Below are 26,572 nucleotides of genomic sequence, written 5' to 3'. Positions count from 1 at the left end.
CTGGTCCTGGCCTCTTTTGTGCGGAAGGGCTCCTGAGTGGGGCTGTGGGGGTCACAGGCAGGGTTTTGGGGCCGGGGTCCTGGGGCAGGATGGGGCTTCCCCCTGACACTGTTATAGGGAAAGGGTGGCCACTTACCTGCATAGTAGTAGCGCCCTGTCCCCAGCCAGCCAGGGTCCTGCTGGTGCAGCTGACCCTAGTGGTCCCTCTGCAGTATAGCTCTCCCTGGTGGTCTTGCTATCCCCAGTGGCCACTCAGAGCATGTCTGCACTGGGGAGTTTTTTCGAAAGAACTCATCGTATTTAGAAATAGCAAGGTGAGCGTCCACACTACCAAGCCTGTTATTTTGAAATAACAACTCCTGCTTGTAAAGAGGAATATGCTTATTTCAAAATGGTTATTTCGGGAGTTATTTCAAAATAATGAAATAACCTGGTAGTATAGACAGCCTCCGAGTATCACATGTCCCCTCTCTCTCTGCCCCTCCCTTTTCCAGTTCTGGAATACAGTCCCTTTCCTGGCTTTTCTTGGCACAACCAAAACTTGACCTTGCTTTAAGTTAGGGTAAGAGGAAGCTGACTACCAAATTTGGTGGCCCTAGCTCTTCCCGTTTAGGAGGAGATCTTGGACAAATGGACTTGCAGACAGACCCACACTAAAATATATATAGGGAAAGGATCCTGATGGCCTCACTCCCCAATCTCCTCTTGCTCTGAGGTCACCTGAATTTCAGAATTTACTCCATTATTATTTATATTGGGAAGGAATTTAAGTTGATTATGGCTTGGAGTAGTCTTCTAAGAGCAGCTATGGCGACCAATGCTCCAAACTGACTGGAAAAATACATGGAAATGTATTTTCAGGTTGAGTGGATGTTGCTCCACTGACTTCAAGGGAATTGCTCCTTCTCACACTTTTCACTCTGAATCCTGACAATCTTGTGCGTCAGCCAGCCACTTAATCTACCTTTGCATAGCAGACCTTCAGCACGGCATTAGCTGGTAAGATTGCAAAGTAATTAATGTAGACCTTTAACTCAGACAAAGCGTCAGTAGGAAAACATCACACAGTAAAATGTCATCACATGCTTCTTTTTGGGAACAGGAAAGGACTGATCTTATACTCTACTGGAAAAAAAAATGTTATGATGACGCAGTGGCTCCAGCTGTGTCTTGAAATGACGTTTCTTGCTTTTGGAGTCCAGCAACTAACAATAAAATAGAGCAAGTGAGTCACTGCTGTAGAGGATCTTCACCATTTAAACTTTTCAACAACCGGTCTTTGCCGGTCTTCTGCAACTTGCCAAACTCACTAACCGGGGCCGGATTCTTAGAGGTGGAAATGGGGGCCCAAAACTGAGCTGGTGGTGAGTCCCCAATACTGGCCAACACTCTGAGCCAGTCTCAATATAATTTAGTTCAAACCTCCGGGCTTTTTGAGGGCTCAGTCCAGCACCTGTTGAAGTCTTGCCGTTCACGCCAAGAGATGGTAGGTGAGGCAGATGCACAAAATGCTGAGTGGACTGATATGCGCTATTCTGGGAAGCACTTCACTTTGGAGAGGGTATTTCTTAGACTGCTCTTCCAGGGCTGCTGGCTGCAGCACTAAGGAACAGGCAGACATTGTGGAAGGGACCAATGGTCTCTCAGGTATGTTTTTCATTTAACTAGTCCTGTAAAGAAACCTGCTGCTCTACAGATCTGGTTTGCCAGCATGCCTGCTGGTTTCCGTACCCAAAGGCTATGTCTACACTACAAGGTTTTTGCACAAAAACAATTGTTTTTGCACAAAAATTGGTGGAGCGTCCACACCTCAAGTGCATTTTTGCACCAAAAAACAAACAAACGGGAGGAGTCCTGTGGCACCTTATAGACTAACAGATTTATTGGAGCATAAGCTTTCGTGGGCATGTCCCACTTCGTCAGATGCATGTCAGACATGCCTCTGATGAAGTGGGTCTTTGCCCATGGAAGCTTATGCTCCAAAAAATCTGTTAGTCTATAAGGTGCCACAGGACTCCTCGTTGCTTTTGCAGCTTCAGACTAACACGGCTACCCCCTGATTAAAAAAAAAACAAAAACAGTAAATTGACAGGACAGAGAGCTTTTGCTGGTAGAGTTATTCCTCTCCTCATGAGGAATAACTCCTTTTTGCGCTACAGTTCTGGCGCAAAAAGGCATGTGTGGATGCTCCGCAGGGGTTTCTTGTGCAAAAAGAGCCTATCTGAAAAAGCATAGATGCTCTGATGGCCATTCTTGGGCAAAATCACATCACTTTTGTGATGCACTTTTGAGGTGTGGATGTGTTTTTGCGCAAGAAGAGTTTGCAGAAGCTCTCTTCTGTAAAAAGCTTCTTGCGCAAAAACCCTGCAAGAAAAACCCTTCGCTGGAAAAAACCCTCTGTTCTTTCGATTTTTTTGTGAAAAAAAAGCGCTTGAGGTGTGGATGCTCTTTGAGTTTTTTCCGGAAAATTGGCTGTTTGTCCATAAAAACTCTGTAGTATAGACATAGCTGTAGAAAATTGACCTTGTGAGTGTCTTCTCCTGGCTCGTTAAGCTGGCCTTGCTGCTGTTTTGCATCACCGGAACAGGGTACAGGTGCTGGCCCCATAATTAATTTTACCCTCAAGGGTGGGTGCATCATCACATCTCCTCCCAGGGCCCTTATTCGGCACTTGGTCCTAGATCACATGGTTACAGCATAGCCTCACCCAAGCCAAGTCTCACCCTCTCCCTTACCTAGGGTACTTCACTGCACAGAGATGCAGAAACAATTACTGTCGCATGCGAGCAAAGGTGGTGAGCTAAAAATACAGGCATCTCCAGGGACCTGGCAAGATAACACGAGTCAGGCATCAGCCTGGAAGCCAGAGAGCTTTTAAATTTTACCTGGCAGTTGCCACTTCTGCCACCTCACAGCTAATGTCAGAAGTTTTTTGTCAAGCCCGTTGTCACACATCACTAGTGGCAAAGCCTCCGAAAACGCACAGTAGGGGAACACGGGCATGTGGTTGGATTCCATTACGGACACTGCATATGGAATTGAATCGCGGAGGAGGGGGGGGGCTAAACCAATAGGCCCCTATTGAATTTTAATAGGGCTCCATAGTAATTACTCTAAACACACGTTGCTTTTGAAGTCGAGTGGTACCCTTTCTATCCACCTAACTGCTGTTTTGACTTGTTGATACCCTTAGCGGGCAGGGCTGGCTCAAGCCAATCAGATTCCCCATCGAGCTTTCCACTTGAGTCCTCACATTCCACATCCTGACAGTCAATATGCAGTCCAATTTGTTCTAGGAGCGTTGGGGGCGGGGGAGTTGGACATCCCGGGCAATAAGGAATATCTCCAGAACTGGAAGAGGTGTTTGGGGACTAGGAAATTGAGCTTCCAGCTCAAAGGGAGTAAGGATGTTGCATCTGCAGAGAGTTCTGAATGGAAGAGCCAGCTGCTGTTTGATCGTTTCCCTCTCTCCCCAGAAATGCGTATTCCTCTAGCTCCCCAGAGGGCGTTGGAAGGAAACACTCTGCAGTGAATCCCAGGTCAAGCTTTGCCCAAGGTCTTATTCTAGGCAGCAGAGGAAGCATGGCCTGGGAGCAGTTTTATCAGCTTTCATCATCATCCCTAGATGAGCATTTCTGCCAATTAATTGCGAAATAGCAGTTTGGCTGCGTAGACACTAGGAAAGTTATTTCAAAATAATGGCTGTTATAGCGAAATTGTGTAGACATACCCTAAGGCTATGTCGACACTCGCGGCTTCTTGCGCAAGAATCCCCAGTGTGTCCACTCTGCCTGCTCGCTCTTGCGCCAGGTGATTTATAGTACAGCGTGGTAAGAGAGGGCTTCTTGCGCAAGAGCTACGTTCTTTTTTAATAGGTGTAAGCCCTCTTGCGCAGGAGCTCTTGCGCAAGAGGGCAGCGTGGACGCTCGGCAGGGATTTCTTGCACAAGAAAGCCCTATGGTTAAAATAGCCATCAGCGCTTTTGTGTGCAAGAGAGTGTCCACACGGCCACGGGCGCTCTTGCGCAAAAGCACAGCTCGCACATGACAGTGTGGACGTTGTCTTGCGCAAGACTTCTTGCACAAGAACCCTTGTGCAAGATATTCTTGCGCAAGAAGCCACCAGTGTAGACATAGCCTAAGAGAATAGGCCAGGTACAGAACAAGACGATCACTGCAAAGAATCAGGAAAACACACCTCTGACCTTTGAAGTGCCTTTGTTGGCTAGGTGGGAATTCCCAAACTCTCTCAGCTCTCCTAGGCTGTCGTTTGGTTCAGTGCATGTCAGAAGTGGCTGATAGTCTGGCTTAGCTGAAATCCTGGCATCTCACGGGGATCATTATGTTATTACAGAAAATTGAATTTGGAGTGACTGGCAGGAACACAAAACTGCAATTAACCTCATTCACAGAGATGTCCTGCAGTGCAAAATAACACAAACACTTTGACTCACATCAACACTTCAGCCGGTGCTACTAGGACAGCTCAGTACCCCTTAGGAATCAGCACTCAGGGACCAAGAAGAGTATAAAAAAAAGTGGAAAATGAAACACCTTAAGCTTGTTGCAAACATGTTGCTTATATTTTGGGAGGAAAATCGAGTGCCTTTGAAACCATGGCAGGGAGTTTGTAATGCACATTACAGTTCTTGGTATCTGTCATGGGGAACATTGCCACAGCACCTCTTGCTGGTCGCTCCAGGAATTAGCCCTTTAGACCACAGGGTGCCTCCTTCTGGCTGGTGTCTCCCCCATTCTCACTCCATATTCCTGTTCCAGACCCACATCCCTCCCTGACCAGGGTGCCCTCTTCGGGACACTGCCCTCCAGCAGTGCCCAATACACTAGTTGTTCGTCCTCCTTCGGGGGGATTACCAGAAGTCCTTCATGCAGTGCCTGCCACCATGGCCAGCTGTCACCTGAATCTAGCCCTCTCACTTCAGGGCCAAGCCTCAGTCCTTCCAGGTCACATAGCCATGGTGGCCAGACATGGTGCAAGAGAGAGCGGACCCAGGCCTGCCCAGTATTCTGGGTCCTGACTCAGGAACCCGCTGGCAACAGCTTTGTCCTACCCTCCTCTACTCCCCTTCAATGCCTCCTGCACCACTTCCCCTGTGGCCCTTTGCACCCTCCTGGCCCTTCTAGCAAGGCCACAGCCTGACAGGTATCAGGCAGGAGCCTCCTTCTTTAGCCCCCGGAGCTTGCCAAGACCGGCTCTCCCAAAGGTACGTCTCCGGGACCCAAGTCCTGCACTTTCCCTGTTCAGGACCTCACTGACTCTTTCTGATGGGCAGCTTCTTATATACAGGGCTTCCCCAGCAAGCCATACTCTAATTGGTTACTAAAAAGCTTCTCCCTCATTGGCCAGGGCTCTGTGCAGGCTCCCTCCAGCCTGTATTAATCCCTTTCAGCCAGTGTGGGGCAGTCACCCCACCACAGTACGATAAGACTCTTCGGGTAGTAGTAACTCCATTTCTTAGAGCCACATTCCTAAGGGCAATACATTTGCTAGGATGCCGAAAAAACGTGATTCTGTCAAGCCCCACAGCATGCCCATGGAGAATGTGTGTCACTCAGATGCCTTTCTCCATCCCAGCTCTCAGCTTTGTCATTGACATTATCTGCTTCAGGCAATGTATTGAAAAGATACACTTCTTTGTATCAAAGTTTTAGCCCGGGGAAGGGGAAAATCCTGACTCTGCACATCCTTCCCCAGAAAGGATTAGGTTCAAAAAGTCATTGACTGATGCTGACATTTCTCTAAGTAGCTAGTAGGATTTAACTCCAACCATTAGGTTGCCTATGAACCTCATCACACTGCAGAGGTTTCTAAGGTTTGTGTGTTTGCCAGCAGTAGCCAGAGAAACTCAAAACTTTCCTAAAGCTGGAATACAACCGGGACATCAGCCAGAATATAACCACGGGCTAATGAGTTATCCTAACCTCTCTGCCTAGTAATGGATGAGATGAAGTCTAAAGAGAGATTTTTAGCATATGAAAAACTCAGGAGATGAATGCAGCCAGCCTGTTAATATTTTTAATGGCTCCTGCTTGGAACAGATTCATGTTGGCTGGTCAAATTAATTTAAGCAAAAATATATAGGAATCCAGGATGGTAAGGCTATGTCTACACTGCGGGTTTTTTGCAGCAGAGGAAATGTGCTCATTTGCATCTCTCACGCTCTCATCTGCATATCTTCTTCTGATCCTTTTTGTGGAAGAGGTTTTTGTGATAAAAAGCCCTGTGTAGATGAGGCCACTTGTCAGAAATAAACCCCTTTTGCGCAACAGCCTGTAAACCTCATTTTTTGAGGAATAAAGGATCTTGTGCAAAAGGGTTTTTTTTTTCTACCTAATGGTCTACACAGGACTTTTTATCACAAAAACCTCTTCTGCAGAAAGGATCAGAAAAAGATATGCAAATGAGAGTGCAAGATATGCAAATGAGCACTCCATTTGCATTTCCTCTTCTGCAAAAAACCCGCAGCATAGATGTAGCCTTGGTGGTAGCAGTACACACTGCTTTGAGTCTCTCTCTCTCAAGGCAAAGTGGCCAGTGTGTAGGGTGTGGGTAACCCTACTATACTCCAAGGCTACGTCTAGACTGGCATGATTTTCTAGAAATGCTTTTAACGGAAAAGTTTACTGTTAAAAGCATTTTCGGAAAGGAGCGTCTAGATTGGCACGGACACTTTTCCGCAAAAGCACTTTTTCCGGAAAAGCGTCCGTGGCCAATCCAGAAGCGCTTTTGCACAAAAAAGCCCAATCACCATTTTCGCGATCGGGGCTTTTGTGCGGAAAACAAATCTGAGCTGTCTACACTGGCCCTTTTGCACAAAAATTTTGCGCAAAAGGGACTTTTGCCCGAACGGGAGCAGCATAGTATTTCCGCAAAAAGCACTGATTTCTTACAGTAGGAAGTCAGTGCTTTTGCAGAAATTCAAGCGGCCAGTGTAGACAGCTGGCAAGTTTTTCCGGAAAAGCGGCTGATTTTCTGGAAAAACTGGCCAGTCTAGACACAGCCCAAAAAAATAGTGATCTGTCACACAGTAATGCCTCTGTCTCCAAAACAGGTCTCAGTGTTCTAGTGCCTTGTAAGATAGAGCAGGTCAAGAAGTTTGTGATCAGTCAAACAGATATCTAGGGCTTTTCCTCTTGCTCACTTTTAAACTAGTGCAGAAGCAGTAATGCCAGTGGACTTGCTCCTAATTCACAAAAACAGCATGGAGACTTGTTGCATCTTAGGGTACGTCTGCACCCCAGGGCAAAAGTTGAATTAAGCTATACAACTTCAGCTACATCAAGGCTGCGTCTAGACTGGCATGATTTTCCGCAAATGCTATTAACGGAAAAGTTTTTCCGTTAAAAGCATTTGCGGACAAGAGCATCTAGATTGGCACGGACGCTTTTGCACAAAAGCACTTTTTGCGGAAAAGCGTCCAGGCCAATCTAGATGCGGTTTTGCGCAAAAAAGCCCCGATCGACATTTTTGCCATTGAGGCTTTTTTGCACAAAACAGTTTTTAGCTGTCTAAACTGGCCCTCTTGCACAAATACATTTCCACAAGAGGGCTTTTTCCCGAACGGGAGCAGCATAGTATTTGCTCAAGAACACTGACAATCTTATATTAGATCGTCACTGTTCTTGCGCAAATTCAAGTGGCCAGTGTAGACAGCTGGCAAGTTTTTCCGCAAAAGCGACTGCTTTTGTGGAAAAACTTGCCAGTCTAGACGCAGCCCCAATTGTATAGCTGAAGTTGAAATAGCTTAATTTGTCTTTTGGCGCTGCCTACACAGCAGGAGGTCAAAGGACGAACACCCTTCCTTTGACTTCCCTTACTCTTTGCGCAATGAGAGTTACAGGAGCCAGAGTAAGAAGTCCTTCATTTTGACGTTATTTTGAAATTTGCTGTGTAGACACGCACTATGTTATTTCAGAATAACATTGTTTTTCTGAAATAACGCTGCTGTATAGACATAGCCTTAGGCTGTGTCCAGACTCAGGGTTTTTTTCCGAAAAAGTAGCCTTTTTCCGAAAAAACTTCACCTGCGTCTAGACTGCAGCCGCATTCTTTCGAAATTAAATTGAAAGAACGCGGCTTTTCTTTTGACGGTGGTAAACCTCATTTTACGAGGAAGTGCTCTTTCGAAAAAAGGCGTTCTTGAATGCAAACAGGGGTTTTTCAAAAGAGAGCATCCAGATTGCCTTTCGAAAAAGCGGCTTGCTTTTTCGAAAGTTCCGCTTGCAGTCTAGACGCTCTTTTTCGAAAGAGGCTTTTTCAAAAGTATCTTTCGAAAAAACCTCTTTCGAAAGAGGCTTGCAGTCTAGACATAGCCTTAGAGACTAACAGATTTATTAGGGCATAACCTTTCTTGGGTAAAACCCACTTCATCAGATGAGTTGGTGTGGAAGCTACAGAAGCAGGGGTGTATAGATAAGGAAGAAGTTGCTTGTGGTAATGAAGCTAATCAAGTCAGGATGGAAGTGGGTTATTCACAGCATTTGGTGGGGAGATGTGAATATCTTAGAAAGGGGACATACCCTTTGTAATGCATTAACCTGTTTAGATCCTTATTCAGTCCTAAATTGATCATGTTGAATTTGCAAATGAACACCAAAATTTTTGTTGTTGTTACCTTTGATTGTGGAATAAATGTTGCACTTTTTGCATAGTTAAGTGGGGTTGTGGCCAGTATTCCCTGTAAGCCTAGTGGTTGGGTGGCCATCCAGGAGAGATTCAAATGCCACCCAGCTGATTAGCAGGGCACCCACAGCTGGCAACATGTGGTACACATGCTCACATGCTTCAGTGCATATAACAAAATTTATTCTTCACATGGAAAGGAAAAAAAATGCACTTTGGTTGTGGCACTTTATGTTTTCTCATTTACTCTCCCCAGTATGGGAGAAAAGAGTTTATTAAAAGTAGCAAGCGGCAAGAGGGCAGCTAACAACAGTAGGGAGTCACAGGGGCAGTATTTCATAGGGTTGATTAGAAGCTGGAATTAGTGAGAACAGCAGAGTTGGCCTTTCCAACAATTGGGGAGGGAGGGACTGGAATCAATACGAAAAATTAAGCCCCCAAAATGTTTTTGAAAAGCGTCTCTGTAGCAGCCAGTGCCCCGTTGCACTATGTGGAATCAAAGTATGGCTACAAACACAATTCCAATACAAATGCCGCATTCCCTCCAGGGAGAAAGTATGTGAAGGTATGATCTCCAGTGGCTGACCACAGGGAAACAGTTTGCTTCACATATATCATGCAGCTGGTTTAGTAAAAAGGGCTCTGTGCCTGGAAAGGCAAGGAGGACCCAGCAAAATAGTGAAAGTCATTTTCTTTCTTCCTCCTTTTGAGAGAGGTGGTAATTAAAACTTTCCCATACATGAGGACAAGAGAGTGTCCCACAAAGACGCCTTTTTCAGCATTTTTCAAATGAGATCAGCCAGCCACACACGCTGTGCTGAAAAAACCTGGGCTTTGAGTGAACTATACAATAAAATAGCCTGTCAAATTCACGGTTTGATCTCTTTCCGTAAACTGCTTGCCCGAGAAAGGATTTGTTCTGATTAAAGCTTTTCAGGATGAGGTTCCCTCCTGGAAAAGCTTGCCAGAGAAGTTTTCAGCATTGCCCTTGTAAAACATGGGATTATTTTAAACAGCTGTTTACTTAAAAATGATAAATTAGGCCAGAAAAGCACAAGAAAATTCAGTGGGGGAAATGATTTCTTATGTTCACCAAAGAGAGGAGGAATCATTAATAGTTATGAGTGAGTGACTCCATTTTTCAGTAACGTAACCTAACTAAGCAAAATTGTGGATGAGTTTCCGATTTTAATGCCTTCCCTTGTCTACATCACTGCTCCTTTGAACTCCTCTGTCTCCATATTCTTTTGCCAACTGTTGGCTTGAGAGCTTTCTCCTCTACTGCTCTTGCCTTCTGGAACAGCTTTAGCTAGCTCATGACGTTTTTTTAATCTCACTGGAATATCTTTGTCTCCCTTGTCCATGACTCTTGTTCTCTCTTGACCTGCAGTTATCAGTTGTGTAACTGGGATCCATCTTCCCTGGAAAATATACCAAACTGAGGGTACGTCTATACAGCAACATTATCTCCAAATAACTAACACTATTCTGAAATAACTTAGTCTGCATCTACACAGCAGGCAGTTATCTCGAAATAGTGTCAAAATATTGTCAAGCTGGAGGACTTCTTACTCCGACTCCTGTAACCCTCATTATACAAGGAATAAGGGAAGTTGGAGGAAGAGTGCTCTATTTCAAAATAAGTGCTGTGTAAACGCTCCCTATTTTGAAATAAGCTATGCAATTGATGTAGCTCAATTTGCATAGCTTATTTCAAGTTAAGCTCTGTTATGTAGATGCACCCAAAGTTGTTCTGTTGTTTAGGAAATCAGTATGGGTGCATCTAGACTGGCAAGATTTTGCGCAAAAGCAAAATCTTGCCACCTGTCTACACTGGCCGCAAGTATTTTCGCAAGAACACTGACTTTGTACTGTAAAAAATCAGTGGTTCTTGCACAAATACTCCGATGCTCCCACTCAGTGATAAGCCCTCTTGCGCAAGGTTAATTTCTTGCACAAGAAAGCCCGATGGCTAAAATGGCCATCGGAGCTTTCTTGCACAAGAGAGTGTCTACACTGGCATGGATGCTTTTGCACAAAAGCAAATCTTTTGCGCAAAGGCACATGCCAGTATAGACGCTCTCTTGCGCAAATACTTTTAACGGAAAAACTTTTCCGTTAAAAGTATTTGCGCAAAATCATGCCAGTCTAGACGCAGCCTATATGTATAGAGTCCATGTGTAAGGACAGAGGTCAGTCCTAGTGAAGTGTGTTTACACAGAGAGTGAACCGTAGCAATTGGCCTGTTATAATAACATTTACAATGGAGAACTGAATTGTGACACACTTAGAGCTCATTGGGGATTTTGAAATAGCACATCTATGCCACAGGAAAGTCTCAAAATTAGTCTGAGGCAGGCTTCCCTATTATGGATGTGTTACCTCGATTTAGAGCCCCAGGAAGCACTGGGGTGTAACTACTCTGAATGGCCCTAGGAAGAAGCTATTTCAAAATAGCACCAAAGGAGTGTCCACATTACTGCTATTCCTAAATAGCTATTTCAAATTAGGCGCTATTCCTCATGGAATGAGGTTTACAGAAGTCAGAATTACTGTGTAGATGCTCATATTGTTATTTCAGGATAATGGCCATATTCCAAAATACCGCTGCTGTGTAGACGTACCCTTAGAGTTCAACAAGTTGTATGTGGTATGCCCAGCCCCTTAAGTACATTTGTTTTAAATATAAAACATATGGTGAATCTGATGTTTATATCCCTCTGTTCCCACCCTTTTCCTCTGCCTAGCGATTATGCCCAATGACATTTTGTCTATGAGGTAAAGGATCACTGGTTAAGAGCTCAACAGGTTTGCGGTAAGCAAATAGAAAAAGTTACCTCTGTCATTTCAGTATTCCTTTATACTTTTCTATTTACAGTGTAGAATATTCCTCGTACTGCAAACACGCACCTTAGGGGAAAGTTCTAGAAAATTACTAATGATTAATCCAATGGAGTTTCCTAAAAATTTACTCAGTATTTATGGAATGTAATGATCTTTCTATGTTTTGTGTTCTGTCCTAGCTGGGTTATGACTCTCTGGACAAGTCTACGTAATGGTTCAAAAAGATGTACATATGGGCTAGTACGTATTATATTCTATAGATTTTTCCATAAGAATGAGGTATATTCCTTTGTAATTGCCTCTTAGAGATACATTTTTGTAGGGAGGTCTTCTGTATCTATCTTGGGTATTTCTAAGGGGCCTAGCAACATGGCTCCTAAATGTTGGATAAATATGTCTAGAAATTCAAGTGAGCTAGCTGTGCACAGCTACCAGCATTGCAGATGTAAATGAGTGTTTGTACATGTGCATGATCATCATGAGTCATTTGTGTACAGTTATCCAGTGTGCCAATAAAAAGAGAAAATGTGCACGCATATTAGGTGCCTGGCATGCAGGCTTTGCTGCATTCTTTGTATCTAAACTTCTTTCTAGAAGTGATACATGGAGTGTCCATCCAGATTTTCAAACCCCAGAGACATTTTATTCACAGAATTGGCTCTCCTTTGTGTCAATAATCCAGGTTTAGGAGCAATTATTGAAAGCTGTTACAGTGTGGCTCTGGTCTAAAGCCAATAGAAGCTGTTACAATATAAAATAACAAACAATTACAATTCAGTTGTTGCATTACCAGTATCATTTGATATCAATATGTACAATTATAGGTTGAACCTCTATAATCCAGACTTCTCTAGTCCGGCTACCCCCCTGGTCTGGTATCATCAGCAACCCAGTGGAAGCACTCCCCAGGACAAACCAGCAGGCTCAGGCCAGAAGCATTGCCAAACTAGGCAGCCAGCGGGCAGCAGAATCTCAGGCTGGCATTGACCTCCCTGGTCCGGCAAATTCCCTGGTTTGGAGTAGGTCAGGTCCTGATGGGGCCGGACCATGGAGGTTCAACTTGTAGAATGCGATACAATAATACCTCTAGTATCATACTGCTAAAAGTGAGACCTATGCAAAACTGTCCCTATGCTTGTAGAAGGAAGAGATGGAGAAGTCCAAGGAGTTATATAGTTCATCCTTTGTCAATGAACAACTGCTCTATTTTCTGCTGCTAGGCTTGAGGTGGATGAATCTAGACTAGGCGCTTGGGCTTCCATCACTCCTCTGAAAAAGGGATTCCCTCGTCTAATGATAATGAAACTGAGGAAGAGTTCAGTATTGTTCTAGAGGCAGAAGCTATAGCAATAGTATACGATTTTATTCTATTCTCCCCTGATAGATAACATGGCAGGATTCCCACTGAAGGGATTTGCATCTTTCAGCACCTTGTACGGTTTTGCTCAGGTACTGGTGACTCATAATAATGGCTGAAAAAATAAAGCACAGGTGGACAAACGAGCCATTGCTCCAGACTGTTTTTAAGCATGTCCCATATGATTCCCATTACTTGTGGGTCAGCTCTCTTGTAATTCCTCCAACTGTATTTTTTTTACCCCTGTTGTGAGACATCCGACTTCAATTCAGACACACCAGTTATCCAGTGTGAAATGGCTCAGACAGTAACATAGGAATATAGGTGAGAGAGGATGACTAGGTATTATGTGCATGCCATCTGGTTTTATGAGCACTGTTTTATGCTTAGAATTCTATGCCTCCATACAAAAATCCAGTGCAGCCAGAGAAGAAAGTTTGAATTTGGTGTCCAAGTTGCAGTTATACTCTGGCCAGATGGAACTTTAGTGCAGAAGTTCCCAAGGGACAGAGACCTGTCCAAGGTAGCCCATGCCTCAATCATCATGGGATGAAATCTGCATTTGGAGACAAAAATGGGAGATATTAATGAACAGAAGAATAAATAAAACATAAGGAACTGAGGGTGCATAATTAGACATTCTCCTTACAAATTTTTACTCGGGAACTAACTAGTTTCTGTACTTTATAGAACTTAATGTAGTTGGGAATCTGAGAGTCAGGGAGGTATATTGAGGCATTAATATGTCATGTTATTGATACCATGAAAGAACCGAAAGTTGATTGACAAGACATACGAATAACCAAATAGCTCGTTATGAGGAGAAAAAGCCACATAAGGGAAAAGAGGGCCAGCCGTATGGAACAGAAGCATCTTTAAAAATCTACTTTGCCTTCTTCAGATGTGGTCCATATAAATCAAGATGAAAAGAAATGCAGATACAGGAAAGTAAAGAAGCCCATTTCCAACTGACAGGGAAGATGAAAATATCCTTCATCAGAAGTCTTGAACCCATTCAACATGGTTACAGAGCAGGCCAGTCTATAGACATGACTGCTCTGGAAAAAAAATGGTTATTTTGAGGGGGAAGTGAATTTTATAGACCGGTGGTTCTCTAAGCATGGTCCGCAGAGCACTATCTTGCAGGTGGGCCAGGGGCTCAGGGATCACCCTCCTCCCTCAGGGTATGTCTATACGAGCCACCCTAGTTCAAACTAGGGTGGCTAATGTAGTCATTCGAACTGGCAAATGAAGCCCGGGATTAAAATATCCCAGGCTTTATTTGCATGTTCCTGGGTGCCGCCATTTTTAAATGCCCGGTAGTTCGGACTCCTTGCCCGCGGCTACACACAGCACGGGCTAGGTAGTTCGAACTAAAGCCCGTAATTCGGACTACCGTTACTCCTCCTGCTGAGACCCCACACCCTCACCCTGTTCTTGCACCCTCTCTTCCACCCATACTCCTCACCCGTGGCCTGTTCCTGCACTCAACTTCCCACCCTGCCCTCCCACCTCAGCTTATTACTGCACTCTACCTCCTGGCCAGACCCTGCAGCCCCACCCCCTTTTGCACCCATTTTGTCTGGTGTTCTGTGGAAAGGTCTGTGTTGAGCAGGGTGGGCCATGGGCCAAAAATTTTGAGAACCACTGTTATAGACTGTAGATGGTCAGTCATGTGAGAAGGCTTCCTGCAGCAGAAGTTGCTTTAATTATTCCAGATTGAACATAAGAACTAGAGCTTAAATTGTTGCTTAACTATGTAATATTTTACATGAGCCAAAGTCAAATATATCCAGTTCAAGGAGGACACAAGTTCCTCATAATGACAGCCCCTGAAGTGCATTACTGCTCTGCCAAGTGACCATGAGCTCTTCACCGATGGCAGGGTTATGAATTTGGAGGGGTGATGCAACAGAAGCCGGGTAGCATGTCAAAAACATTCATAAGTGCTTCTCGGAAAGAATTCCCAAGTCCGTTCATGAGGTGCACAGACGAGGTCACATCCAAGTGGCTGTAGCGCACCAGGAGTAGTGTTATCTCACACAACCCGCAGCCTCTAAGACCGGCTTTAGTCTGCCACATAATGCCTTTTGCTGTGAGGAAGGCGGGGCAATGTATCTATGGGTGTGTCTAGACTACCTAGTTTTGTCGACAAAAGAGGACTTTTGTCGACAAAACTATACCAGCGTCTACACTACCGCTGAGTTCTGTCAACATAATGTCGACAGAACTCAGCAGTTTTGTCGACGCTGGTATACCTCATTTTACAAGGCATAACACCTTCTGTTGACAGAACTCTGTCGACAGAAGGTATTATTGCCTGTAACATTGCGTCCAGACTACGGAGTTCTGTCGACAAAGCAGCTTGCTTTGTCGACAGAACTCAATGTGTGTGGACGCTCTTTGTCGACGGAAGTTTTGTCGACAGTATCTGTCGACAAAACTTCCGTCGACAAAACGCGGTAGTCTAGACGTACCCTAAGAGAGATATGGACAGATGCGTAAAGAGCAGAGCTATTCCATTGTCACAGGTCAGTCCTACAAATGTTGAACATTCCACAGCCAGTCAGAAGAACGAGGTTTGTGTTAAGTGTTTAGAAAAGAATGTTCTCCAGGACAGGCTGTCCTTGAAGCATGGGGGAAAATAAAATTAAGTAATAATAATAATTAATACAGTTAGCCAGGTAGCCAAAGATATATCAATGGGGCAGCTTCTGAAAGCATCATCATCATATAGCGAATCAGGACGTACCTCTTGTGCTTGCCCTGTAGCATCCAGAGAAATCACAACCACCTGGGTAGCCGGGTGCCCCGGGATGGCCTCTGGCACCAGGAAAACCTGGAGGACCGGTGCTCCCAGGGGAACCTTTCAGACCTGGGTTTCCTATGACTTGTTCTCCTGGAGGGCCTGAAAAATGAATGGGCTCTCAAAGGCTATGTCTACACTGGCATGATTTTCCGGAAAAACTTTATCGGAAAAGTTTTCCGTTAAAAGCATTTTCGGAAAAGAGCGTCTAGATTGGCACAGATGCTTTTCCGCAAAAGCACTTTTTGCAGAAAAGCGTCCGTGCCAATCTAGACGCGCTTTTGCGCAAAAAATGCCCCGATCGCCATTTTAGCCATCGGGGCTTTTTTGCGCAAAACATTACTGTGCTGTCTACACTGGCCCTCTTGAGCAAATGATTTGCACAAGAGGGCTTTTGCCCAAACAGGAGCAGCACAGTATTTCCGCAAGAACACTGAAGATCTTACATGAGATTGTCAGTGTTCTTGCGGAAATTCAAGCGGCCAGTGTAGAAAGCTGGCAAGTTTTTCCGCAAAAGCAGATGATTTTGCGGAAAAACTTGCCAGTCTAGACACAGCCAAAGCGTATAGTATAACTCTGCTCCTCCTATGCCACCAGGATCCTCAGGCATGAAGCAGCCAGCCACTTCAGGGCAGCCCCACACTGCTTTAAGCAGGTGGCTGTTCCCTGTGGCTCTCTGCCCTAGACACCAAGGAGAGACTTTATGGAAACCAGCCAATGGAAGCTGAGAGATTTTACTAGGGTTGAGGTCAGCTCACAAATCCTCGCCCTCCCCCGATGCCCAGAACAGAAAGCCACAGGGAGCAGCCAGCTATTTTGAGCAGCCTGAGGCTGCAGTAGGCAGGGATCCTGCCTTGGGGTCCTGCAGGGCTGGTGGCTGTGATCCACCTAAGTAAGCTCCTCCTGGCCACAGTCTGCCGCTGGCACTCCAGGCCCTTCCTCCCCCAACTCCCTGTCCCAGGTCACCATCCAAACCCTCTGCACCATCCAAACCCTCTGCACCCCCCTCTCCTCCTTCCCAAGATCACAACTCCCTCTCAGACCCCACACATGCCTCTTACATCCCTGAGCCAGAATCCTTTCCTGCACCCACTCCTGTATCCTGTTGCCCAAGTCCCTGCCCCAGATCACAACCCCCTCCTTCACCCAAACTCCATCTCAGACCTCAACCTTCTCCTGTGCTCCAGTTCCTGACCCTGAGCTCCCTTCTGCACCCAACCTCCATCCCAGACCCTGAAGCTTCTCCACAGAAAGGTACAGCCCTTGACCAGCTCTTGGAGTGCTCCCCCACCATCAAAAATTATTGCCCACCCCTATACTAGACTCAGATTTAGGCTAATCTGTTCCTTATGAGTTGGAGCATTCGGTACACGGCTGTTGCAAGCTATGCTCAAGCTGTGTGTTCAAACACAGCTGAGAGGACAGATGAAGAGTCAATGTTATAACTGAAACCACAAGATTGGATTCACTGTACCAGCTCGTCCTCTGGGTCCCTGGATTCCTTCCTCACTGGCTCCAGGCAGGCCTTTCTCACCCTGGCGTCCAGGACTTCCTGTTTGAGCCGAGAGAGGTGTCACTTACCAGAGCATCACAGTTCCCCTGAATTAACACCTGCTAGTCCCCACATGCTGGCTCTTAGCCACTATGGTCTTTTAGAAAGTTGTGATCTTCAGTACCACACATCAACTCAAGATCTCCTCCTTTAACCCCTCCCATGCGGCCTTGTATATGTATCCTTGGGCATCCCTTGGCATTGGCCCCGAAACGGCACTATGCCCCTACACAGAGAATTTAAGTTTGTGGCTATTTTATCAAGCTGTGACTATAAATCAAGTCATCTTTCACTATTGTCTACACCTGCTCTGGAAGGGCCATGCGGTGCACACAGACAGCGTTAAGGCGTGGGTAACCCCTTGCTGTTGAAGGCCATTTTAGTGGCACTATTGTGGCGCGTCCTCATCCATCTGCATTGTGCTGCTGCACCTGCATCCTTCTGTGTTTCAGAGCCAGTCTTCCTGACCCCTTCCAGGCCTGCCTCCCTCACCCACCTCTTCCCACCACCAGGGGCCAGCAACGAACTGCAGCTCTCAATCGCTAACGCTATGTCTATACTGGCACTTTACAGCGCTGTAACTTCCCGGCATTAGGGGTGTGAAAAACCACCCTCTGAGAGCAGCAAGCTACAGCGCTGTAAAGCGCCAGTGTGAACCAGGCTACAGCGCTGGGGGCCATGCTCCCAGCACTGTTAGCTACTCCCGTTGTGAAGGTGAGTTATGTAGAGCGCTGGCAGAGCTTTCTCCCAGCATGCATGCTGTGGCCACACTTTCAGGTCAAAGCCCTGCCGTGGCTGTGCTTGACACTTTTAGTGCAGACAAAGTGACAGGTCTTGCTGCTTAGGGAGGGCTGGCTGGAAATCAGCAATTCCCCTGTGTGAAATGTTTTGAGGGAACCTGTTTTCATTCTGATGAGGGCTGAAACTGAGACCTTGCAACTGTCTAATTAAGACACTGGCCCTGGGATGTGTTAGACACAGGTTCAAGTCCCTGTTCTGACTCTAATCTGAGTCTCCCATGTTCCAGGTCAATCTCCTGACCTCTAGGCTAATGAATTAGTCTCACCTCCCTGATGCAATGGTTAGACTAACCCACTGGGACCTGAAGAAGAGCTCTGTGTCGTTCAAAAGCTTGTGTCTCTCTCCAATGGAAGCTGGTCCAATAAAAGAGTGGAGCTCTCCCACCTCATGCTTCCACAAGGCATTTCTCTTGAGGCTTTTTGCAACAAAAGTTTTGGCAAAGAGATTTTTACCGGCTCTACAGTCCCCTAGGCAAAGAATAGATAGAACCTATTCTTGCCTAGGGGATCCATCTCCTCACGACCTGCTGGAAGAGTTGCAGGCTGCTACATCTCCTCGCTTAATTGTTTTGATAAGCCTTACATTTACAGGCCAGACCTGAATGACTAATGGACTCGAGCCAGGGCCTGCTCTTCAGAAGGGTTAGACAGCCACCAAAGCCAGAACAATTTCCATTAATGTACAAGATTCTCCAACAACTACAAAAATACCCACTCAGGCATCATTTCTAAATGTTAACAGTTGGCTTTGCCTCTCCTACCCTAAAAAACATATGGGACCTGCTTCTGAGTCAGGGCTCTTTTGTGGGAATACATGCTTCGGAGAAGGGATAGCAGGAATCACCAGACAAGCCTAGGACTTGCACTGCAGGATACATTTCAATTCACAGTTCGACATTATCATTTACAAGTTTGACACTATTAACTTGGGCTTGAATAAAGATATTAACTGGTTAAGGCACTAGAAAGGCAATTTTCTTCACCTTTGATATTCACATTTACACATCTAAAGCTATGAACGGGACACATCTAACCTGACTCAATTAGCTTCATTAACACTGGTCTTACAACTGACAGGTAACTGCTTTTGCTGTTATATATACTCTGGATTCTGTATTTCCACTCCAATTCATCTGATGAAGTGGGTTTTACCCACAAAAGCTTATGGTTTATTTGTAAGTCTCCAAGGTACCACAGGAATGCTCGATGTTTTTAAAGTTACAGACTAACACGGCTCGTCCTCTGAGACTCAGTGCGCAGAGGGGTCCTTTGCATCCTTTGCATCCCTAGCAAATATAGCTGCTTGCCCTAAATGTCCTTTCAACTGGACTGAGACACAACTTCAGTTATTAAGCTGCTGCATGGGGGATATTTTTCTTGTAGTGGAAAGAAAAAAACATTTTTCTTTTTACTTTTTCAAACCATCTCTTGTGTGAAAACAGCTGGTCAGCACAGTTAGTAGATAGCTTTAGTGCCTGCTCCCCTCTGGTTCTCCTCAAGATGGGGGAGAAGGGCTGCCCCAGAAGCAAACTTGCTATTAAGGAATTACTCTCCTACCACAGCTGGCTTTTCTAGAGAAAAGTAAGGAGCTACTAAAGGGGGGGGGACCAGAAACAACGATGGAGTCTCTTCCTTTGAGTGCTCTTGACAGATTCGGGTTGCTGTGTGAGTGGCAGTGTGAAACATGCCAATTAAACCACAACCTTTGACTAAAATGCGACATGAAAAAGCATCTCCCAAAAGGCGGGAGAGGCTCTCTTTGCAGATGCACACAGCCCTTTCCTTTGCTTTTGCTCCCAGGGGTTTCATCTTGAATAATGCTGCCGGGGCCTCTTTGGAGCTGTAGTCAGAAGATTCTTCTAACAGCCTTACCATTAATACACCCGTCTATTAAAACAAAGATGGCTGCCAGGAGGATGACGACGCCAAGATTTGTCACGTAATTAAACAAAAGTTCCAGCAGCGCTTTCTTCTGACTAGGGCAGGAGCTTTAAATTTGAAGCCAAGAGACCAGAGATAAGAAAATATTCTCTCCAAAGCCCACGAGTTCTACTCCAAAAGCAGCCAGCGAGTTGTTTTGCCTCTTGGGAACGGAGAGGGGGGAAAGAAGCTTTGCACATTGCTCTCATTCCTACGCTAGAAAAAAAAAAAAAAAGACTGTGGCTCCATGTGCTGGCAGTTTTATTTAGTCCTTATATTGACTTTTACAGGAAGTTCTGACCATGTAAAACTTCCAAATTTGGCCCAGGCAATTCCTTTTGTGCGGGCCCAAGAGGCAGTTTTATGAAGTCTATTGTACTCAGAAAGAATGAAAACCCACTTTGGATGGTGGGTAATGCTGCCTGGGCAGAAGGCTTTTTGTTGATGAACACTTACGGTGCATGAATGTCTAGAGGCATCCGTCAGAACTGCACTCTCTGGTGTGCACAAACATGCAAGGTCCCTGTCCCCAAAGACCTTACAATTGGTGACAGGTAACAATACAGTGAATGGCACAAAGAGATACGATCACAGCCTGGAATCCTTCCTGCCCCATAAAACTGTGCTTCAAGGCTCCCCCCCCCAATATCCTCTGGGGCAGTCTTTGCGTGGCATGGAACGGTAATTGTCTTATACCAGTCAGCCACTCAGCGGCAACATGAGAAAAACAACGTATTGAAGCTAACCTCACCCCCACCTGGCAAAGAGTTAAAGCATCTGACAATGAACACACCTGGTGTGTGCACACAAGTCCCATAGCCAGTCTATATCTGGTACTACCTGTCCCCAGTCCTATAAGTGCCTGTGGGGGAGGGATCCTTTTAGCTATCCCCTTGTGTGTATTTCCCCAGCTATCCAATAGCACTCCAGCCAGGGGAGATGCTCTGGCTTTTGTTGGGCAACGTAAGGGTTAAATAACGACCTGGGTAACTGTTACCATGGTAATGAGGAAATGTGGCACAGGCAGGCACTCGTCCTTTTGCTTGATAGACAAAGTTTTGCAACCCTTCCTCTCCCTTCCTGCTTGCTAAGGGCAGCTGCACAAGGAATGTGGCCAGCAAATGGATATCCAGCGTGTGTAAGAGGGGCTAGCTCCCCTCTCTCTTCCTTTCCCCAGCTCCATAAAGTTGCTCAGGAGCATGGTTGCTGCCCCTCCTCCCTGCATAAGCTGCTGATTAAGAGCTGCTCTTCTTTCCTTCCTAACAGCTTTGTTCTTAACACACCTCCAGAGGTTTCCACCTTGTTTTCCCCCTGTAGCCATCATCCAATGGCTGATTTCCTAGATCTGACAGAGGTGGGACCTGAATGAGGGAAATGGCAGATCACCTCAGGAAAAGTGTTCCACACGGAAGGGGCAATGTGAAGAGATGTGAAGAGTCATCCGCAAAGCTGAGGAGGGGAGGGTGGTAAGCAGTGAGTGGCTCACAGCTACTTGGGAGATCCAGTTAAAGAACGGGTGCTGAATTTGCTAAACAGACATCATGCCAGAATGAGACGTTTGGTTCCAAAGTGGAGGGGAATGGCGTATAGATATCCAGGCAGACCAGAAAGGCACTCACACCCAGGAATACTGGGCAGATATTCCACTTCTTTGCAATATTCATGAGGTGAGTCTGGCTCCAAGTGTCTTTGAACCATGAATGTGTAGTCAGTCCTGAAAGTACTGGGCTGCATAGTCTGCTCATTGCTACAGATAAGAGCTGAATAAACCCTCTGATCCAGTAACCTCTAAAACTTTGTGGACATATGGATCCTAAAGGGATCACTGTGGTTGGTGTCTATATATATATAAAGACCTGTGCTTTGAGGCTTATTTCATATTTATCTGGTACAAGAGGTTATTTTAGGTGCATAAGCCACCCTTCGTTAGCCACTATGTCTGAAAATATAAAGGCCATGGTAAAGCGCTGCTTAAGAGTATTTCAATCAGTACCTCTTTCACCAGGATACCCATCTTTGCCCTGCTGTCCTGGGATACCATCTTCTCCTTCTTCTCCTCTAGTACCAGCGGTACCCGGAAGACCTGGTGGTCCGGGTACGCCTGGCTTCAACATGTCCTCCCACATGGGAACCGGCTTCCTTGTATGTTCATGGATGAATGAGTCGAATTTCAAGACATGAGCTGAGAAGGCAAGTCAGAAAATAAACAGCCTCATCTGTATGCCAGAAGAGATGCTAAGATGAGCAAAAGGCCTCAGGTCAGGACCTCATGAATTAACCTGTGTGGATAAAATAAGATAGGTCCAAGAGCCTTTTGTCCACTCTTGGGCCATGCCCTAACCTTTGACCAGGCTTAGGAAAGGTTCTGTAAGTTCTTTCGATCAGAAAAATAGAGTTCAAGTGTGTCAAATGTAGAGCTATGAAATAGAGGATTAGGTTTGGAGCCAAGTTGGAGTCAGCGTGTGGTTGAGAGGCAATAGTGCTAACACACCCCACAAACTATTGGCTGTGTCTATTCAAGGTGCTCCTCTTCCCTCCTCCCTGCCCTGTAGCCTCCTCTGGATCCAAAATTACCACAACATTTAATTCCCAGGTCTGAGGTTGAAATGCATCACCGAGCCCTTGAAATCCTAAGGCATTTAGAAGTGAAGTTCTCATTTTGGACCATTTTTAGTTTCACATTTACAGTTTGGATGCTATAAGGTTATAAATTACATAATGTACATAGCAGAGAGAAGGCAATACTACAGTCAGTCTTAGAAGTGCAACGTACCACTGAGACCAGAGAAAGGATGATTTGGGTTTGAAAAAAATTACCACAGGTGGAACCTCTCTAGTTTGGCCCCCTTGGGATCTAACTGGTGCCGAACCAGAGAATTTGCCAAACCACAGGAAGTCAATATTGTCTAGCAACATTACCAACACTCCCACTGCTTACTGGGAGGCTGTGTCTAGACTACACCTCTCTGTCAATAGAGAGATGTAGATTAGGCACGTCGAAATTGCTAACGAGGCTGGGATTTAAATATCCCACACTCTATTAGCAAAAACATGGCCACCGCTTTTTTTCAAAATGGAGCTTTTTCAAAAAAAATAGCAGTCTAGATGCGGATCTTTCGAAAAATAAACCCTTTTTCGAAAGATCCTGTAAATCTCATTTTTTGAGGAATACAGGATCTTTCGAAAAAGGGTTTATTTTTCAAAAGATCCATGTCTAGACTACCCTTTTTTTCCCCAAAAAAGCTCCATTTTGAAAAAAAATGGTGGCCATGTTTATGCTAATGAAGCACGGGATATTTAAATCCCAGCTTCATTAGCAATTTCAATGTGCCTAATCTACATCTCTCTGTCAACAGAGAGGTTTAGTCTAGAAGTACCCTTAGAAGACATTGAGAGGTAAATTAGAGCTACACAATGGCACACTGAAAGCCAGGACTGGTGACTGTAAACAAACTTCATGGGACCACGTGAAACTTGGCCACTCCCATGATAGGCGGATATCTGGCTAACTAAATCATACCAGATTATGGATGTTGCTGGACTACAGAGTGCCAGACTAGAGAGGTTCAGCCTGTAGCTGGAAACACTGTAGAGTTTTCAAAACTACGGCTTGGCTGGTTGAGAGCCACTTCTGTTTTGTCTGCATGACAAAGTTTGGGGCGGGGGGAGTAGTGAAAGTTGTTCCAGTATTGGTTCACACCTATTTTCCATAGAATCAAGCCAAACTATGGAAACATTTGCTATTACAGAATCTTCTCCATTTCTGGTTTTATTGTACAAAACTCACATCAGGATGAATGGGTGGTCTGGTTTCATTCTGCATGTTCTGATTTTGCCCCATATCTAAAAAGCTTTGGGTATGAATAAAAATCACCAGGTGCTATGAAGTTGTCAGTCCATGCTGCAGGGGTCATGTACTGAAGAGGAAGACTCTGCTGAGGAATGGTCTCGTTATCTGACCTTGGGCAAAACACTAACTAGATCTCCCTGTGCGTCAGCTGACCCTAAGCAACCTTGCTGATAACTCTTCATCCACCTAAAGGTGAACACTCAGTTCCTTAGTTCATTCCACGATCCAGGCTGCATCATCTGATCTGAGCTCTCCAAATTCCCCACACACCCCTACGCACCCACTCCAAATCAAGTCCCATGTTCTTCTCTGCTGTAGAAATGGAGGGATCCAGCGGTGGAGTAGGAGGGACCTGGTTCCCAGGGAAGCTAGAGGCTTCCTGACTTAGAGCAGGGCTGAGGAAAGGCAGGCAGAGCTGGGAAAGCTCTGGCCAGGCGAACTCCCAGGCTGCTGGACCTGAAGCAAGGCCTGAGGGTACTAAGGGACACAGCCAGGGCAGTGGCAGGTCCACAGCCCCTTGACAACGAGTGGCCATTTCAGACTGCAGTTTGCCCCTGAGGTAGGGGCTAGATGACGACTGGCTGTGGGTCATTGAGGCAAGGTGGGCATAGGGGGTTGAGGGTTCCCTGAGGAGGAGGACCCCAGTGTGTGTGGGCCCTATGAGAGAGCAGTACCCAGAAGAGTTGATGCCACAATCTGAGTCCTAACACAAAGTGGCGGAGCCAATACAAGGTAACAGCAGGCCTGACACCTGCCAAAAGGTGGGGGCTCCAGGGCTGAACGGCTAATTCCCAGAGTGACCAGCAGGAGGCGCTGCAGTGGTGAGTCCCACCATATTACAATGAGGCTCTTCTTTATGTGATGAAACTTCAAGAGCCTTAGAAGCACTACTGCCCAACGAGACATGTGATACTTACTCTGAATCATCCGCTCACAAGCCTGGCTAACCAGCTGGTAAATTGTGGCCAGCGATTGAGGTTCACCCTGGTGTAAAATGAAAAAGAATTAAATATTTTGAAATAAAGTGGATAGAATTAAGTTTTCTGTTGGCACATTCTTACCAACAGCTTGAGCTATAGAGATATTCATCTCTATCAGAGGACTCTATTTAGACATCCAAAGGCTTTGAAGCAATAAAATCTTAATTGGTAAATATCAATATTTTTGTTTTTCCCTGCACCCACAAATTGATTAAATAAATTTCCAGTCATTAATAAATGAAATGAACTGCAATTAAAGAGTATAGTTGCATATCTGTTTCTATAGCTTAAAGGTTGATAACAGTGTGTCTAGCACATAAGCCAGTATTCAGTGATATTTAAAGTTAATGATTAAATATTAATTAAATATTACAATTGGATGTCTTTGTGAATTTTTTATGAATGAATCTTAACTCCTACAGTCATGGGACAATAAATAATAATCGCTTTCTGAGGGGTTTTTTTTCCCCTTAAAATTTTTGTACAGCAGGATATAAGCAACTTGGACATAAACACTGATGTATGAACATTCATAACCCTATGACAACTGAACCCTGGCAGGTCTCTTTATAAAGCTTCCAGCTGTGGCTGGTACTGTTGTGATCAATATGCAATTCAGTACAGAATGAAATAAAAACTGGACACAAGGGCCAAGGGAAACAGTCAATCTCAACCCCAAAAAGTTCCAAACAGGAAAAGCTGGTGAAAAGGGGAGGTGATGAAATGAACACTCAAGTATCGACTTCAAATGGAAAAATCTTGCACCCACACTCAAAGAACATTGCAAAGAACAGCCTATGGGGCCAAATCTCAGAGGCGGGGTCAATTGACTTGGGCTCCCAGGACTTAGTTTGTGGGGCTGACAGTAGCAATGTAGACATTCCTCCTCCAGCTACAGCCACGCTTTGAAACCCAGTGAAGAGGGACGGTCTCAAAGTCCAGGCTCCTGTCTGAATGAGAATGTCTACACTGCTATTTTTAGCCTCGCAGTGCAATCCAAATCAATTGACCTGAGTGCCGAGAATTGGTGCAGAGTATTTTTCCTTTACAATGTGTATGTAACCACAGACCATCGCAAAGGGAACCCAGTAAGAAAGAGGTCTGTATCAGAGGCTTCTAAGGGCATAAGCCAAAGTCCATTGAAAGGAATGGGATGAATTCCATTGATTTTCAATCAAGTCCTGTGTGAGGAGAAACATCATGGCACATTCCATATTTGCATCACCTACGGGCCAGGCTTGAGTTTTTCCAGTTCTCATGTGTAATTTACTGACTGTCTGCATGCTGGTACAAGAGCTGTGTGGACTCTCTGCCTACATTTACACTTCAGTGCTATTTTGGGATACCCGAGGTATCCTGAAATAGTTATTCCACGTCTTTTGAGTGCACCTGTTATTTCGAAATATAATGGGCTCTCTAGTCCGACGTCCCTGTAAACCTCATTCCACGAGGGATGTTTCAGAATAGCGATTTATTTCTAAATAAGTGCTGTGTAGATAGCGCCAAATTTTGAAATAAGCTATTTTGAAATAACATCAAAATAAGATACGTAGCACAAATTGTGTATCTTATTTCAACCTATGAGTGCACTGTAGCACCCGGCATTACTCTGGCACCCGGCATTACCTAGCACCAAAAAAGAGGCTAAATAACAGAGTGAAAATCAACTAAGTCATTTAAGAGCTTAAATGAAATTGAATTATCTTCAAAGGTGCCTAACTCTCATTGAAATCAAGGTACCATAGGTGCCCAAATACTTTGGAGGGTCTGGGCCTAAGTGCTCGAGTTACCCTTGAAAATGGGATTCAGGCACTTTTGAA

The 26,572-nt window shown here is 45.2% G+C and overlaps 1 protein-coding gene across 7 annotated transcripts in view; it reads right to left on the bottom strand.

The window, feature by feature from the left end:
- Positions 1 to 12,096: 12,096 nt before the first annotated feature.
- The window catches only part of COL20A1 (collagen type XX alpha 1 chain), a 121,055-nt gene continuing 106,579 nt past the window's right edge, over positions 12,097 to 26,572 (bottom strand). For all 7 annotated transcript variants that reach the window (XM_089769730.1, XM_075901044.2, XM_075901047.2 and 4 more), the window contains 5 exons: positions 24,690 to 24,756; positions 21,916 to 22,104; positions 17,125 to 17,202; positions 15,597 to 15,752; positions 12,097 to 13,400 (listed from right to left, as the gene is read on the bottom strand). In XM_089769730.1, the coding sequence (XP_089625856.1) occupies positions 13,387 to 13,400; positions 15,597 to 15,752; positions 17,125 to 17,202; positions 21,916 to 22,104; positions 24,690 to 24,756 (504 nt within the window). In that variant the 3' untranslated portion in view covers positions 12,097 to 13,386. The remainder of the gene's footprint in view (positions 13,401 to 15,596; positions 15,753 to 17,124; positions 17,203 to 21,915; positions 22,105 to 24,689; positions 24,757 to 26,572) is intronic.

Source organism: Pelodiscus sinensis, chromosome 17 (genome assembly GCF_052426305.1).
Source record: "Pelodiscus sinensis isolate ZL-2025 chromosome 17, ASM5242630v1, whole genome shotgun sequence".
NCBI lineage: Eukaryota > Metazoa > Chordata > Testudines > Trionychidae > Pelodiscus > Pelodiscus sinensis.
Note: the sequence above shows the minus strand (reverse complement) of the source record. Positions and strands in the feature narration are given on the sequence as shown.